Raw genomic sequence first — 17,176 nt, 5'->3', positions numbered from 1 at the left:
CTAACATAGGCATTTGAGATTAAGAAAAGATTCTGTACCACAGAACACTATCTTGCAAAACCATTTTCATATATGTCTAATTTTGATACTTGTGACTTAATCTTTTCTTTCCTATTAAGTCGGAGTGGTTCTTCTCTATAATAACATCATTCTCACTTGCATTCTGGTGTGCCTTCTTGGGAAAAAAATATATGTGCCAGTGATTCCAGGTACACTCATGTCAGTGTACAATTAACCAAACATAAAAATAACTAAGAACTATGCCACCCATGGAAAAGTTGAAGAATCTGAGTGTTTAGGTTGGAATTATGAAGATAATATCATTCAGGCAGGAATTATTCTGGTTGGGACCTAGAAAAGTATCTGAAAACTGAAGATGGTCAGTGCGTTTAGTTAATGCCTAAATAAAGAAGAGAACTCTTGAACAGATATACATAATTTTTTGTCCAAATGTTTAAAGGACACTCATGTAAAAGGGATATGGACTGACTCTGCCCTCTACAACTACAATTACAAAAAAAAAAAAAAAAAATGTGGGGGCAAACTTACAAAAGAGGGAGCACAAAGATAAAAAGATACAAATGTCAACTTGCCCAAAATAAGGAGTCATCCAATAATGAAATTTGCTGCCTCAAAAATTTGTGAAACCAAAACAAATAAAAACAAAAAAGACTATGTAAACAAAGATGTGGAAGTAACAGGAACTGTACCTGTACATTGTTGATATAAGTATAAATTGGTACAATCATTTTGAAAAACATGGCACTATCTACTAAAACTAAAGTACAGCAATTCTATGCCCCAGCAATTCTTCTAGATGTGTGACAAAGACATCAGTGTACATGTCCACCTAGTCATTTTCAAGAATATCCATAGTAGCTTTATTACTAAGAGTTAAAAATACACACAATCTAAAGGTCCATCAACAGAATGATACTGGATTTGTGGAGGGAGGCAAAAATAATATAGAGATTTCCTTTAAAAAAAAAAAACAGACTTTATTTATTTATTCATGAGAGACACAGAGAGAGAGAGAGAGAGAAAGAGAGAGAGAGAGAGAGAGAGAGAGAGGCAGAGACACAAAGCAGAGGGAGAAGCAGGCTCCAAGCAAGGGAGCCTGACGTGGGACTCAATCCCGGGTCTCCAGGATCACACCCCGGGCTGAAGGTGGCGCTAAACCACTGAGCCACCCGGGCTGCCCAATATAGAGATTTCCAATTTGAATGACTATAATAGCTAATACCGAAGAAAAGATCTTAAGATGAATAAAATTAGCTGGAGTTGGCAATTACAATGCACACTATAGATAAATTGCAGGAGCCAGGTTGATCTAAAGGTGTGAAGCTAAGAACTCGAATCTAAGCTAAACATATATTATTAGTTAGTATTAACTTCCAAAATAGTATTACATAGAAACAGAAGACAAAGTCAAGGATAAGATCCTAAAAACAGAATACCTGGAATTTCCATTATTTAATAAATGGCTGAATATATTAAGAGGAACCAATGAAGATGGTTGGGGGAAAAAGGAAATATCAGAAGTTAGGAGAATCAGATGAATGGTATAAAAGAAAGAATCAGGTGAATGGTATAAAGTTTAAACTAGTAGGAAACGGTCAAAAAATAGCATATGTATCAAAACCTGGATAATGGTCAGTAAATTCTCTAATAAAGAACCCAATGGGGGGTGAAGGGCACCTGGGTTGCTCAGTGAATTAGGCATCTGCCTTCAGCTCAGGTTGTGATCCCAGGGTCCTGGGATCAAGCCCCAAGTCAGACTCCCTACTCATTGGGGAGTCTGCTGCTCCCTCTGTCCCGTGTCCCCTGCTCATGCTCTCTCAAATAAATAAAATATATAAAAAAAAAAAGAACAACAACTCACTGAAGATACTAACTGAAACAAAACAGAATGATAGAGAGTAATCATATTTCAGTGGATTCAGCAGAAGAGAGACAAGGAATAAAAATACATATGTATAATTTTTTTAAAATTGTTTTAAGGTTTTTCTTTTTTTAAGATTTTACGTATTTATTCATGAGAGAGGCAGAGACACAGTCAGAGAGAAGAAGCAGGGTCCCTGTGGAGAGCCCAATGCAGGACTCGATCCGGGACTCTGGGATCATGACCTGAGCCAAAGGCAGATGCTCAACCACTGAGCCATCCAGGCGTCCCTAAAAAAATTTTTTAAATCGACAAATTGAACACTGGCAAACTTTTCTTCAAAGAGGCAGACAGTAAATATTTAAGCCTTTGCAGGCCTCATAGAGTCCCTCCTTACATACTGTCATGTACATACAACACAGGCAATAGGCCAGATTTAGCCAACACCTGCTTAAAAATAATCTGGGCTCCCAAAACAAGTATTTGGAGATAAAATTTGCATATAGCTAAATATTTTCACAACTGAAAATAATGCTGTATCTTGGAGCATGCGCTTCAAGTTTTTCTTTTTTCTTTCAGTGACAGGCATTTATGTATTTGTAAATCTGAGCCATTTTCTTGATCCATTAAGTTCAAAAGCTCAACCATGTAACACCAAAAAACTGCTGTCTATAATAAAGAAATACACCTGACCCTTTCAGCTAACAAACCCCTCCTCACCCTGGCTTCCAAGATAATTTTAAAAATAACTTATCTGGGGTGCCTGGGTGGCTCAGTCAGTTAAAGCATCAGACAACACACTCTTGATTTCAGCTCAGGTTATGATCCCAGGCTCATAACCTTGGATTGAGCCCCAAGTCAGGGGCCAACCTCCACCCCACCCCCCATCAGCAGGGAGTCAGCTTGAGGATTCTTTCCCTCTTCCTCTGCCCCTCTCCCACACACTCCAGCTCCCAAGTGCACAGGACTTCTCTCCCTGTCTAAAATAAATAAATAAATCTTTTCAAAAAATAAACATAATAAAAATAAATTATCCATTATCTAAAGATAGATTAAACTCCTTTTGGATAATAAGCTTAAAAGTACTGGTAGTGAACTGTTCAAATTTTTAATCGTGCTGGGTAATTAAGATGGTTAGAATTGATTGGAAAATCAGATAGTGAATAGATGGCATTCACTAGCTGCAACTATAAAAATACACCACAGTTAATAAGCAAAAACTTTACAGTATTCAGAACTTTCCCTCTTGATGAAACAAAAAACAAAACAAAAAACAAATTGCTTGAGTAGCACTCACTCCAAAACAACCCTTAGAAAAAGCAAAGCACTAATTTATCCATAAACAAGTCGAGGGGAACTCATGTGCATGGGGATTCCAAACTCAAAGAATAGTAACTGTTAATGGGATACAAATAAAACGAGAATGAAAAGGACAAACACTAGGCTGGGTTTTATTTCTGCCGTACTTGTGTTCTAACATTCCAAATAAGGCAAGTTTCTGATTTCTAGTTCCACACGTAAGAAGCTTGGAAGTTGCCACTATGTCCTATACAAATAAAATGCTAAACAGACTGAAAAATCAACTCTTCTTGGATCTGTAAGAGAGGTGAAGACACCGTGCAAACTACTGAGAGAGACCAGTCAATCAATAAAGGGGGTCATGGCTTTAGAGGAGCAGAGGCTAAAAAGTAAAAACCACCTCAGGAACCATTGCCAGGGTACAAAAACCTGAATTATAACTGACAGATTGCTAGAGGCTCAACGTGATTAAGTCTGAAAGTTAAAAACTCCAGTTGAACCCAATCACTGAAGTGCTCCCTACACTTTTGAGTTTTACTCACCAGGAGTTAGACCAAGTTATCACAGTAGATACTTCTCATGAAAAAAAAAAAAAAAAAAAAAAAAAAACACACGTTGCAGGGCAGGGGGAAGCACTCTTCCTAACAAGAGGCCTGACCTCTAGACAAAGTATTTAAGCAAAGCCTAACCTGCTAGAGTTTTACCAGAGCCTAACTAACCTGAGCAAAGAGAAATACCCAAAAGCTGCTACTTTTAAAGATCAATAAAATCAATAAGCCTCTAGTGGCAGCTGGCTGGCTCAGTAGGTAGAGCATGTGACTCCTGATTGCAGGGTTGTGGGTTCAAGTCCCAAACTGGGTGGTAAGATTACTTAAAAATATCATCTTAAAAAAAAAATCAATAAGCCTCTAGCCAAGCTTAAAAAAAAAAAAAAGAGGGCACAAATTAATCAGAACTATATAGAGGTGCTGGTGGCTCATTCGGTCAAGTGTCCAACTCTTGGTTTTGGCTCAGATCACGATCTCAAGGTCCTGAGATGGAGCCCCACATGGGGCTTGTGATCAGTGCAGTCTGCTTATCCCACTCCATCTCCCTCCCCTAGTGCACATGTGCATGCACACACATTCTCTCAAATAAAGAAAATCTTAAAAAAAAAAAAAAAAAAGCCTATAATCAGAACAGAACTATATCTACTAAAGAAATTCAATTAGTAACTAGTAACCTTCCAAATTAGAAAGCACCAGGCCCAGACAGGTTCACTGGTCAATTTTCCCAAACATTCAAGCAAGCAATTATATCAATTCACTACAATCTCTCTCACTCTCAGAAAATATAAGAGAATAACTTCCTAACTCATTCTATAAAGCCTGCATTAACCTAACACCAAAACCAAAGATGTAAGAAAATGACAAGACCATCATCTCTCATGAACAAAGATGCAAAAATCTAAAACACAATAGCAAATTGAATCCAACAACGTATAAAAAGAATTAAGAAAAAAATAATTTAAAAAAAAGAAAAAATAATAAAAGAATTAAGACACCTTGAGCAAATGGGATTTATCCCATTTAAGTATTTAAGTACTATTTAAGTATCCAAGGCTGCTTCAACATTTGAAAATCAATTAATGTAATCCATCATATCAACAAACTTAAGAGGGGGGAAAAAATCAAAAGACCGTATCAATAAGATTGAGAAAAAGTATCTGACAAAATCCACCACCTACTTGCAATAAAAACTCAGTAAACTGGGGCAACCTGGGTGGCTCAGAGGTTGAGCATCTGCTTTGGCTCAGAATGTGATCCCGGGATTGAGTCCTGCATCTGCTTCTCCCTCTGCCTGGGTTTCTGCCTGTTCTCTCATGAATAAATAAAAACTTTTTTAAAAGTTTAAAAACTCAGTAATCTTAGAAAGGAATTTCCTCAACTTGATTGAGAATATCTACAAAACACTTAAAGCTAACATTATACTTAATGGTGAGAAAATACCAACTTTCCCAAGATCAGGAACAAGGTTCCTCTCATACTCCCATTCAACATCATACCAGAAATCCTAGTTAATGCAGTAGAACAAGAGAAGGAAATAAAGGGCATAAAGATTGGTTGGGGGCAAAGAAATAAAACTGGTTTTGTTCACAAAGAACACGATCATCTAGGGAGAAAATCCAAAAGGTTGACAAAAAACTTCTGGAACTAGTAAGCTATTTAAGCAAGGTTACAGAAAACAAGCTTAATATACAAAAGTCAATCCCTTATATATACCATCAATGAACACATGGATTTGAAGTTAAAAAGACTGTGAAATTAAAAACACAATACTGGGCAGCCCGGGTGGCTCAGCGGTTTAGCGCCTGCCTTCGGCCCAGGGCATGATCCTGGAGTCCCGGGATCGAGTCCCACATCAGGCTTCCTGGATGGAGCCTGCTTCTCCCTCTGCCTGTGTCTCTGCCTCTTTCTGTGTCTCTCCTGAATAAGTAAATAAAATATCAAAAAATAAAATAAAATAAAAACACAATACTATGTACATTATCACAAAAAAAAAATGAAATGCCTAAGTATAAATCTAACAAAATATGTACAAGATTGGGGCACCTGGCTGACTTAGTAGAGTATGGAGACTCTTGATCTCAGGGCCATGCATTCAAGCCCCGCACTGGGCCCAGAGCTCACCAAATTTAAAAATAAATAAAAAATAAAAACAGCCACAAAAAGAAAGAAATTAAAGAGCTAAATAGATAAAGATGATGTGGTATGGGTGTGTATACACATATACACACGATGGAGTATCAGCCATAAAAAGAATGGTATCTTGCCACTTACAATGACGTGGATGAAACTAGAGTGTATTAACCTAAGTGGAATAAGCCAGTCAGTGACAAATACCACAGGATTTTACTTATACGTGGAATTTAACTAACAAAACTAACACAGGGGAAGGAAAATAAGATAAAAACAAAGAGGGAGGCAAACCATAAGAGACTCTAAACTATAGAAAACAAATAGTTGCTGGACGAGAGGTGGGTAGAGGGATGGGGCAATTGGGTGACAGGCATTAAGGAAGTAATGAGTGTAATTACACTGGATGTAATGAGCATTGGGTTTTATATGCAACTGATGAACCACTAAATTCTACCCCAAAAATAATACACTATAGTTAACTAACTTGAATTTGAATAAAGCCAAAAAATAAATAAATAAAAAGCTAAATATGGGCAGCCCAGGTGGCTCAGCAATTTAGCACTGCCTTTGGCCCAAGGCGAGATCCTGGAGAACCCGGGATCAAGTCCCATGTTGGGCTCCCTGCATGGAGCCTGCTTCTCTCTCTGCCTCTCTCTCTCTCATGAATAAATAAATAAAATCTTAAAAAAAAATCTCTTTCCATCTTAAATGGAAAGAGATCCCATTTTCATAACAGACACACTCAATATAGTCAAGCCATCAGTTCTTCCCAACTTGATCTATAGATTCGATACAACCACAATCAAACTCCCAGCAAGTTATTTGTGGATACTGATAAACTTATTCTATGGTCATATGAAGAAGGAAAAGACCCAGAATAGCCAACACCCAACACAATGTTGAAGAAGTACAAAGTTGGAGGGCTGACACGTCTCAACTTCAAGCTAACTATAACGTTAAAGTAATCAACACAGTAAAGTTTGTAGTATTGGTGAAAGAACAAATAGGTCAATGGAACAGACTAGAGAGGCCAGCAATGGCCCCCCCATAAATATGTCACCTGATCTTTGATAAATGAGCAAAAGACAATACAATAGAGCAAAGATCATCTTTCTCAACAAATGATACTGCAATGGCAAGACATCTTGCAAAAAACTCCACCTAGACACACACCTTCTACCCTTTACAAAAACTAAACGAATCAAAATGGATCATAAACTGAAATGTAAAACACTAAACTCTAAGACTCCTAAAAGAGATCAGAGGAGGAAGCCTAGACACAACCTTGGGTATGGTAATGACTTTTTAAATACAACACCAAAGGCAAGATCCATGAAACAAATAATAGGCTGAACTTCTTAAAAATAAACTGCTCTGTGAAAGACACTATCAAAAGAATGAGAAGAGAAGCCACAGACTGGGAGAAAATATTTCCAAAAGTCACATCTGATAGAGGGCTGCTCTTCCAAAATATACCAAAAGAAAAAAAAAAAAAGAAAAAAAGCTTTAAACACGCAGAAAAAAATCTAATTCAAAAATGGACCACAGGGATGTCTGAGTGACTCAGTCAGTTAAGTAGCTAACTCTAGATTTTGGCTCAGGTCATGATCTTAGGGTGGTGAGATTAAGTCCCATATTAGGCTTCAGGCTCAGTGCTCAGAGCAGAACCTAGTTGAGATTCTCTCTCCTCCCTCTATCCCTCTTCCAATCATGTGCTTTCTCTAAATAAATCTTTTGGGGAAAAACAAACAAACAAAAACACCACAGACCATAACAGATACCTCATCGAAGAAAATATACAGATGGCAAATAAATGTATGAAAAAGATGCTCCTGGGACGTCTGCATGGCTCAGCAATTAAGTGCCTGCCTTCGGCCCAGGGTGTGATCCTGGAGTCCCAGGATGGACTCCCACATCAGGGTCCCTGCATGGAGCCTGCTTGCTTCTCTACCTGTGTCTCTCATGAATAAATAATAATCTAAATAAAATAAAATAAAATAAAATAAAATAAAATAAAATAAAAAAGATGCTCCATGCTGCCTATCACCCGGGAATTACAAATTAAGATAATGAGATACTACTACACCCCTATTAGAATTGCCAAAATCCAGAAAACTGGCAACACCAAGTGCTGACAAGGAAGTAGAGCAACTGGAATTCTCATTCACTGCTGCTTCAAATGCAAAATAGCACAACCACTTTAAAAGACAGCTTGAGGGCAGCCCCGGTGGCGCAGCGGTTTGCAGCCCAGGGCGTGATCCTGGAGACCCGGGATCGGGATCGAGTCCCAGAGTCCCACGTCAGGCTCTCTGTATGGTGCCTGCTTCTCCCTCTGCCTGTGTCTCTGCCTCTCTCTCTCTCTGTCTCTATGAATAAATAAAAAATATTTTTTAAAAAAAAGGAAATCAGAAAATCAAGGAAACATGATTTAAATAAAAAATAAATAAAAGACAGCTTGAAAAATATGTAAATAAATAAATAAAAGACAGCTTGAGAATTATTTTACCAATCTAAGCCGACTCCTACCATATGATCTAACAATCAAGCTCCTTGGTTATCTACTCAAATGACAGGAAAACTTGAACATCAATGTTTATGGTAGCTTTATTCATAACTGCCAAAACTTGGAAGCAACTAAGATGTCCTTTAGTAGGTGAATGGATAAACTGATAGATAGAATGGAGTATTATTTAGCACTAAAAAGAAATGTGCCACCAAGCCATGAAAAAGACATGAAGGAAACTTGAATACTTATTTACTAAGTAAAAGAAGTCTATGCAAAAAGTTAATGTACAGTAAGATTCCAACTACATGACATTCTGGACAAGGCAAAGCTATAGAGACTATAAAAATATCAGAAGTTGCCAGAGGTTGAGGAGGAAAGGGAAGAATTAACAGGTAGAGTAGAGGATTTTTAGGCAATGAAAATACTACTGTGATACTATAACAGTGCACACAGATATCTTTACAGATCTTTCCAAACTAAAAATGAACCCTAATGTGATCTATGGACTTTAGATGATTATGATGTATCAATGTACCTTTATAAATTGTAACAAATATATTACTTTTAATGAGAAGTGTTAATAATGGGAGAAGCAATGCATGTGTGGCAGCAGCGGGTATGTGGGAAACTTCTACACCTTCCTCTCAAGTTTTGCTGTGAAGTTAAAACTGTTCTAAAAAAAATTAAGTCTCTAATTAAAAAATAGTAATAAAGGGCAGCCCGGGTGGCTCAGTGGTTTAGCGCCACCTTCAGCCCAGAGCGTGATCCTGGAGGCCTAGGATCGAGGCCTAGGATCGAGTCCCACGTCGGGCTCCCTGCACAGTGCCTGTTTCTCCGCCTCTCTCTGTGTCTCTCATGAATAAATAAATAAAAATCTTTATTTAAAAAAATAGTAATAAAAACTCAAGTTCAAATAAAAAAAGACAACAGCATATTATGCTATTTTAACATGTAAGAACTTTTAGCTTATTTTTTAGTCAACTTGTGGATATTAGCTGCCACAGGGTAGTAAATTCTTTTTTTTTTTTTTTAATTTTTTTTTTTTTTTTTTTTTTTTATGATAGTCACAGAGAGTGAGAGAGAGAGGCAGAGACACAGGCAGAGGGAGAAGCAGGCTCCATGCACTGGGAGCCCGACGTGGGATTCGATCCTCGGTCTCCAGGATCGGGCCCTGGGCCAAAGGCAGGCGCCAAACCGCTGCACCACCCAGGGATCCCAATTCTTAAAGTTTACTTTGAATCCCTTCTGCGCCTCATTTGGGTAAGTTGTGTTTCAGTTATGATTTGGGAAGTCTTTTCTTTTCCCTTCCCCAATTAATCAAAGGTTCTATGTATATTGCCAAGTAATAGTCATGCATGATCAACACAATCATAAACCTATAAATTCTAAAACTCTAAATCTAAATGAGCAAATGGTCTTAATTCTGAAAAACCATCTAAGTTGCCTAGAATTCTAAATCCTAAACCCAAAGGACATTCATTACAAAAAAATGAAGCGTCACTTCACAAAATGTGAAAGCACTTACGGTGTATCTGATAGTAGCTTACATTTATCAATTTCTCAAGTCAGCAGTCGACAAAACCAATACGTTAAATCCATAATCTTCCTTTTATCTCTAAGAACAGAAAGCCTATTACCTACCTTTCAGAAACTTCTTGTTTCAATTGAGGAACTTCACCAAGAGCTGAATCGATATCCATGAAACCAAGAAAGTCCCGTTTCATACTAAGAGAAGGCTTCTCCAAACACTTGCCTGATGTTTCATGACCCCTCAATAAAGGATCTGAATCAGTTAGCTGTATCTCTGACCCCTCACCTTCTGTAAGACGGACCCGCTGACCAGGAGAACTAGGAACACTATTCCCTTCCTGGTCAGAGCTGTTCTTTTGCTTTCCATCTCTCTGGGGCTTACTATTCAGCCCATCATCTCGGAAGCCTTTAGCAAATGGATTGTAATCTATTTTCAGCTGGGTAATCTGAATGTTCTGGTAAGCTGTTACTGCAAAGAATTCAGTCTGTGGAAAAGTAAAAGTGTGGACACCAGGGCCATTTAATTGTATCACTTCAGTAGCCTTTTCTGCAGGCACTAAATGAAGCCTTGGCAAGTACCGATGCATAGAGTGCAGGATGATATGCCCTTCTTGGTCCAGTGTATTATTGGTAAGTTTGAGTTTATAGAAAGATACTGGTTGATGCATCCAATAATGACCCGTGGAAGGAGATTCTGGATGAATAAAAACCCTCCCCAAAACATGGGGCTCAGCCTTCCCACTTGGTTCCCACCAGCGACCATTCCACTTATAACGATGGTTATCCACAGGAGATATATCCATGACAAGGATATACTTCATATTTGAATCTAAACCTGTTATCCAGTAACGACAGTATGGAAACATGCGTCTTCCCTGCTTGGTCAGAATCATCTCTGTGCTTCTATGATAGAATTCATTCCACATACTATTGTTATCCAGGGTGACAGTGATTCCTCCCACAGTACAATCAGCTGGAAGACAAATCTTCCCTTTAGATTTTCCTGGTGATGACACACTGCTAGCCAAAGCGCAGGCATCCCGATTAGTAACCAAAATTCCTTGATCAGTTTTGCCATTTCCTGGCTGTTTCAGGATGACAAAGAAGGTAGGTGCTGCTCCTGCCACTGTTGCACCATCTTGATTAGCCAATATAATCTGCTGTTTCTCCTCCATGATTCCGGTAGGAAACTCAGTCGTAAGATAACTGTAGTCACCACATAGTCACAGTGGTCTTCCCAGCCTGAAAGAAAAAGAACAAAACCCCTTTAATCAAGTGAATGGGGCAGCCCGGGTGGCTCAGCAGTCTAGTGCCACCGTTAGCCCAGGGCCTGATCCTGGAGACCCGGGATCGAGTCCTGCGTTGGGCTACCTGCATGGAGCCTGCTTCTCCCTCTGTGTCTCTGCCTCTGTCTCTCTCTGTGCCTCTCATGAATAAATAAATAAAATCTTAAAAAAAAAAATCAAGTGAATGTTCTGTTAAAAATACAAGGATGATTATGTTATTTCCAAACTATATTCCTCAACTCTTTGAAGACTTTGCTTCTACCGTTCTCTCGATCTCTGTAAGGATATTCACTCCAGAATATTTAATTACCTTTTTAAAACTCATTTTAGGGGCACCTGGGTAGTTCAGTTGGCTAAGCAGCCAACTCCTTATTTTGGTTCAGGTCATGATTTCATGGTCAGGAGATACAGCCCTATGGCTGTATGCTGGATGTGGAGCCTGCTTGGGATTCTCTCCTTCTGCCCCTCCACCTGCATTCTCATAAATCAGTCAATTTCATTTCCTTGAACAACTCAGGGGTTAGGACCATCTACCTCCCTTCGCTGCACACAAGTGAAAATCATGTGTAACTTCTGACTCCTCAAAAACTTAATTACTAATAGTCTACTGTTGATGGAAGGCTTACCATAATAAAAAACGTTGATTAATATATTTTTTATGCTGTAGGTTTTATATACTGTACTCTAAACAGTAGAGAAAAACTAAGTCACAAAAAAGAGAAAAGAAATTTATAGTATTGTACTGTACCAAAAAATGGATAAAGATAGGAAAAGCAAACACCTATGAAAGTGTACACAATGTCAGAATAAGAGAAATGCAGATTAAAACCATTACAACACAGTTTTTTCCCCTATCACACCAGGAAAATCAAAACTGGTAGAAGTGTTGGAAAGGTTGTAAATCAACCAGCATTCTCATCTAACAAGATGCGGAGACTGTAAGATGAAAGAATCTTCTCTATGACAGAGGGCACCATGAAAGTATCAAAATTACAAATGCCTAATCTCCTACAAAACATCAGTTCTTCTAAGACCTTATCTTAAACATGCACATGCACACACAGAGATAGACCCATGATAAATGACACATACAAGATTCTTCCCTGTTATTTCCATGTAGAGCCGCAAAAGACTTTGGGGATGTGGAATAATCCATCAAGAGAGGATGCTTAAATAAATGGTGCTACATCCATAGAATGGAATACTCTGCAGCTAAGACAGAATGTACAAATTTTATGGACTCATTACTCTACAAGATATATTAAAGGGAAAATGTTCCAGAGAGTTGTAGATTATGCTACACTTCTTGATAAAGTTAAAAATCTAAAGCCAGAAAAAGAAAATACGTATTTGCCTGACATATATAGACTATTTATAGAGATAGGAAAGGAACTAGTAGTGTTGCTATATCAAGGGAAAACTGGGAGGATGGGAAAATACTTTCAAGTTTTTTACCTTGTGAAAATACAACCTATTCAAAAAGGATTAAAACCAATTAATTTTTAAGAGTTACAATGAAAACTCCCACATATACTGTAAGATTTCATGTACATGAATGTCCAAAATAAGTAAATCTATGGAGACAGTAAGTAAATTAGTAGTTGCCAGGAGGAGAGAAGGATAACCTGGACAATTGCTAATGGGTATGGGATTTCTTTTGGGGGATGACAAAATATTCAGGAACTAAAAACCAGTGAAATGTACCCTTTAAAATAGCAAATTTTGGGGTGCACGGGTGGAATGTCTGCCTTTGGCTCAGGTCGTGATCTCAAAGTCCTGGGATAGAGTCCCACATCAGGTTCCTTGCTAAGTGGGGAGTCTGCTTCTCCCTCTCCCTCTCCGCTCTGCTTGTGCATGCTCTCATGTGTGTTCTCTCTCTTCAATGGCAAATTTTGGGACGCCTGGGTGGCTCAGTGGTTGAGCGTCTGCCTTCAGCTTGGGGCAGGATTCCAGAGTCCTGGGATCGAGTCCTACACATCAGGCTTCCAGAGGGAGCCTGCTTCTCCCTCTGCCTGTGTCTCTGCCTCTCTGTCTCACTCATGAATAAATAAAATATTTTTAATAGAAAATTTTATGTTATGTGATTTATATCTCAATTAAATTATAAAGAAATCTCAGGTTATTAAATTCAATTGATGTGCTCAATTACCTAAATATTCTACAAGATATAAAGTTATCATCCCCAATTAGCTTTTACACAAAAAAGAGACGCTACGTCACTACTCATGTGTAAGTGGGTCAGTAATTTTGATTAATCAAATCAGTCTTTTATTGGTACTTCTCATTTTAATTAAAAAGTCTAATTTTATTTTTCATCAGAACCATTGGCAAGCAGTAAAATCATTTGATCTGAACTTTACCTCTTTTTAGAAAACTGACCACATGACCAAAAAAGCTCCAAAACTTAAAATATTCACAATTAGCCTGAGGATAATAGATATTTTAAAAGTCAAGACTTCAAAAAGGTTGGCTACTGTTTCCTATTATGACTAGACATAAAAATAGAAACCCACTTCCTTACACCAAAGCATTAATACCCAGGAAAGATGAAAAAAAAAAATCTCTTCTCTGATTTGGGATTTATTTCTAAGAAATAAACTTTAGGGTGATTCTTTTCTAAAGAATTGCCTCAGGCTTACAGCAATTAGGCATATTGGTTTCCTAAAACAAACAAGTTTAGGCAACACCTACCAAAGATTGATGAAGCAAAATTTAAACAGACTTAGAAATCAAAATTAAGGTAATTGTAAAAATAGTAAAGCTTAGTTCACATAAATTATGTCTACAATGGCATATAACTTAAAATGCAAAATCCTGTACTTAGTTCATAAAGTTCAAAGTTTTCTCACAAACCACCATTTTGTAATTCTGTAAAAATACTCTTTTTAAGGAACACCTGAGTGGCTCAGTGATTGAGCATCTGCCTTTGGCTCAGGTTGTGATCCCGGGGTCCTGGGATCCAGTCCTGCATGGGGCTCCCCGCAGGGAGCTGCCTGCTCCCTCTGCCTGTGTCTCTACCTCTCTCTTTCATGAACAAATTAATAAAATCTTTAAAATATACATATTAGGGATCCCTGGGTGGCGCAGCGGTTTGGCACCTGCCTTTGGCCCAGGGCGCGATACTGGAGACCTGGGATCGAATCCCACGTCGGGCTCCCGGTGCATGGAGCCTGCTTCTCCCTCTGCCTGTGTCTCTGCGTCTCTGCGTCTCTCTCTCTCTCTCTCTCTCTCTCTCTGTGACTATCATAAATAAATTTAAAAATTTTAAAAATAAAATAAAATAAAATATACATATTATTTTAAGTACATTTAAATGTAACTAAAGTGGCAAAGAACTACCTGAAAAAATTTTTATATATTCCAAACCTATGAATATATCAAAGGATTCAAAATTTCTTAAACAAGGGATCCCAGGGTGGCTCAGCGGTTTAGTGCCTGCCTTCGGCCCAGGGAGTGATCCTGGAGACCCGGGATCGAATCCCACATCAGGTTCCCTGCATGGAGCCTGCTTCTCCCTCTGCTTGTGTCTCTGCCTCTCTTTCTCTCTGTATCTCTCATGAATACATAAATAAAATCTTCTTAAACATTATCTTCTATAATATTAAAATCTTGGTTTTCAGATCATTACAGTAAAACTAAGGCAAAAATGTTTTAACTGATGCTTTAAAGAGCACTCTTAGGGGAACCTGGGTGGCTCAGATAAACGTCCAACTCTTGATTTCAGCTCCGATCATGATCTCAAGGTTGTGAGATGGAGCCCAACAGGCTCTGCACTGCGCATGGATCCTAAGATTTTCTCTACCTCTCCTTCAAAAAAATGGGGGGGGGGGGGGGGCATCCCAGGTGGCTCAGCGGTTTAGCGCTGCCTTCAGCCGAGGGCGTGATCCTGGAGACCCAGGATCGAGTCACACGTCAGGCTCCCGGCTTGGAGCCTGCTTCTCCCTCTGCCTGTGTCTCTGCCTCTCTCTCTCCCTCTCTCTCTCTCTCTCTGGGTCTCTCAGGAAAAAATAAAATCTTAAAAAAAAAAAAAGAAAACCTTAAACACTAAAGATTCAACTGACAGAAATCCCATTTAGTTTCATAAAACACATCATATAAATTTTATGCTAACTTCATATGTACATATTTCAATATTTTTTTGCCTATACAATAAAATTAAATGTAGAAAAGTCAGCCTGCTCTATATGAACACTGTGCACAGATAACTAATATAACAAAGACAATGTAAAAATGTGTAGGAAGACAGGAAAAAGAACTTTCAGACTTTTGATTTGTGTAAGATCTTTTTTTAAAAAATCCTCCAAACCATCCCGTGAGTTGATGAAAATGCATAAAACCAAAAACATAATTTATGACCAAAACAATCCATTTCTTTAGCCACATACTACTATTAGTATAGGAACAAGAAATTAAATTCTTCTTCTTTACCAATCTTTAAACACAGACTCTACTATAAGCATGCCTGCACTTCTGGAATCTGTATAGGATCTTACAGTAAGAAGATAGTCAATTCAGCATATACAGATACTTTAGACACACAAATAACACTCTAAAGTCTAAGGCTGGATCCCTGGGTGGCTCAGTGGTTTAGCGCCTGCTTTTGGCCCAGGGCATGATCCTGGAGACCCTGGATCAAGTCCCACGTCAGGCTCCCTGCATGGAGCCTGCTTCTCGCTCTGCCTGTGTCTCTGCCTCTCTCTCTATCTCACATGAATAAATAAATAAAATCTTTAAAAAAAAAAAATAATAAAGTCTAAGGCTTTAACCAAATGCAAAAATTAAATGTACTTTAGGAAGGCTTAGGTTACTCATAAAGAAATAAATCTATTCCCAGCAAGATTCTAAAAATACCTTGTATTTTGGCTTTCTAAAAGCTTTAAGAAAGACCACAGTTTTGGTACATTTACAGCTAATATTTTAAAATCTCAGTTCAGCTTTTCAATATCAAGCATTTACCTACACAATATAACTGTAATAAGCCAAGGAAGTTCAGTTCACTTGTGGATAGGAAATAACTAATATCGTGAAAAAGTCCCATCAGCAAGGCAGTGGACACAGGCTTTCAGAAAGAAAGCTGTTTCCAGATAAGTAATGTGGCAAGTGTCATAAATTGTTACAATTTCAGAGTCCCTATTCTAAATGTCTTTTCACCAATGACCTCTTTGGGAAATGTTTAACTACTAAAGCCATGACCCTCATACAACTTACAAAATACACCAGTTAATTTACTAGGTAGTTACCTAATTCAATGATTCATGTACTGCTCCCTGCCCCCTCTTTCACCTCTCCAAAAAAACACCCAATCAAAATTACACTACTTTAAAAACACACAATATTCAAATGCTGGTCAACCTATTCTGAATGTTTCCGAAGTTGCTAAAAATAAGCATAACCTTTCACACAACAGATGCATTACTGTATGGCAGGCACCAAAATGCTTGTTTGTTCCTTAATATAATCACTCACTACAAAAAGAATAAACACTCACTACAAAAATATTATTTAAGTTAAACTAAATTTCTGAAACAAACTGTAAGAGAATGGGTTCATCTGAATGTCGGTATTTACCAATATACAATGGACCCAGAAATTCGAAAAATCCTAAGAAAAACAGAATTTGTGGGCAGCCCTGGTGGCTCAGCGGTTTAGCGCCGCCTTCAGCCCAGGGTGTGATCCTGGGGATCCAGGATCGAGTCCCACGTAGGGCTCCCGGCATGGAACTTGTTTCTCCGCCTCTCTCTCTGATGAATAAATAAAATCAGAAAGGAAAACAAAACAAAACAAAACAAAACAGAATTTGGATATAATCAGAAAACAGGACAGCGAATGGAGACAAAAAGAGTAAAACAGCCAACTACCAATTCTTAATCACTAAGTTGATTTTAATAGTAAGTGAAACTTGCCATCTATTAGTAAGCACTAACTTCAGACCAGACAACATCACCACAACCCTGAAAAATAAATCGCAAAGTACTACCTGAAATACATTAGGTTT

The 17,176-nt window shown here is 38.2% G+C and overlaps 1 protein-coding gene across 35 annotated transcripts in view; it reads right to left on the bottom strand.

Annotated features, from left to right (window-relative positions):
* The window catches only part of MGA (MAX dimerization protein MGA), a 177,067-nt gene that overhangs the window by 81,757 nt on the left and 78,134 nt on the right, over nt 1–17,176 (bottom strand). For all 35 annotated transcript variants that reach the window (XR_011997352.1, XR_011997353.1, XR_011997351.1 and 32 more), the window contains exon 2: nt 10,007–11,137. Coding sequence is in view for 29 of the 35 variants with exons in the window: in XM_072738327.1 (XP_072594428.1) it covers nt 10,007–11,070 (1,064 nt within the window). In the remaining 6 variants the exon portion in view is untranslated. The remainder of the gene's footprint in view (nt 1–10,006; nt 11,138–17,176) is intronic.

The sequence above is a fragment of the Vulpes vulpes genome, chromosome 15, assembly GCF_048418805.1.
Source record: "Vulpes vulpes isolate BD-2025 chromosome 15, VulVul3, whole genome shotgun sequence".
NCBI lineage: Eukaryota > Metazoa > Chordata > Mammalia > Carnivora > Canidae > Vulpes > Vulpes vulpes.
Note: the sequence above shows the minus strand (reverse complement) of the source record. Positions and strands in the feature narration are given on the sequence as shown.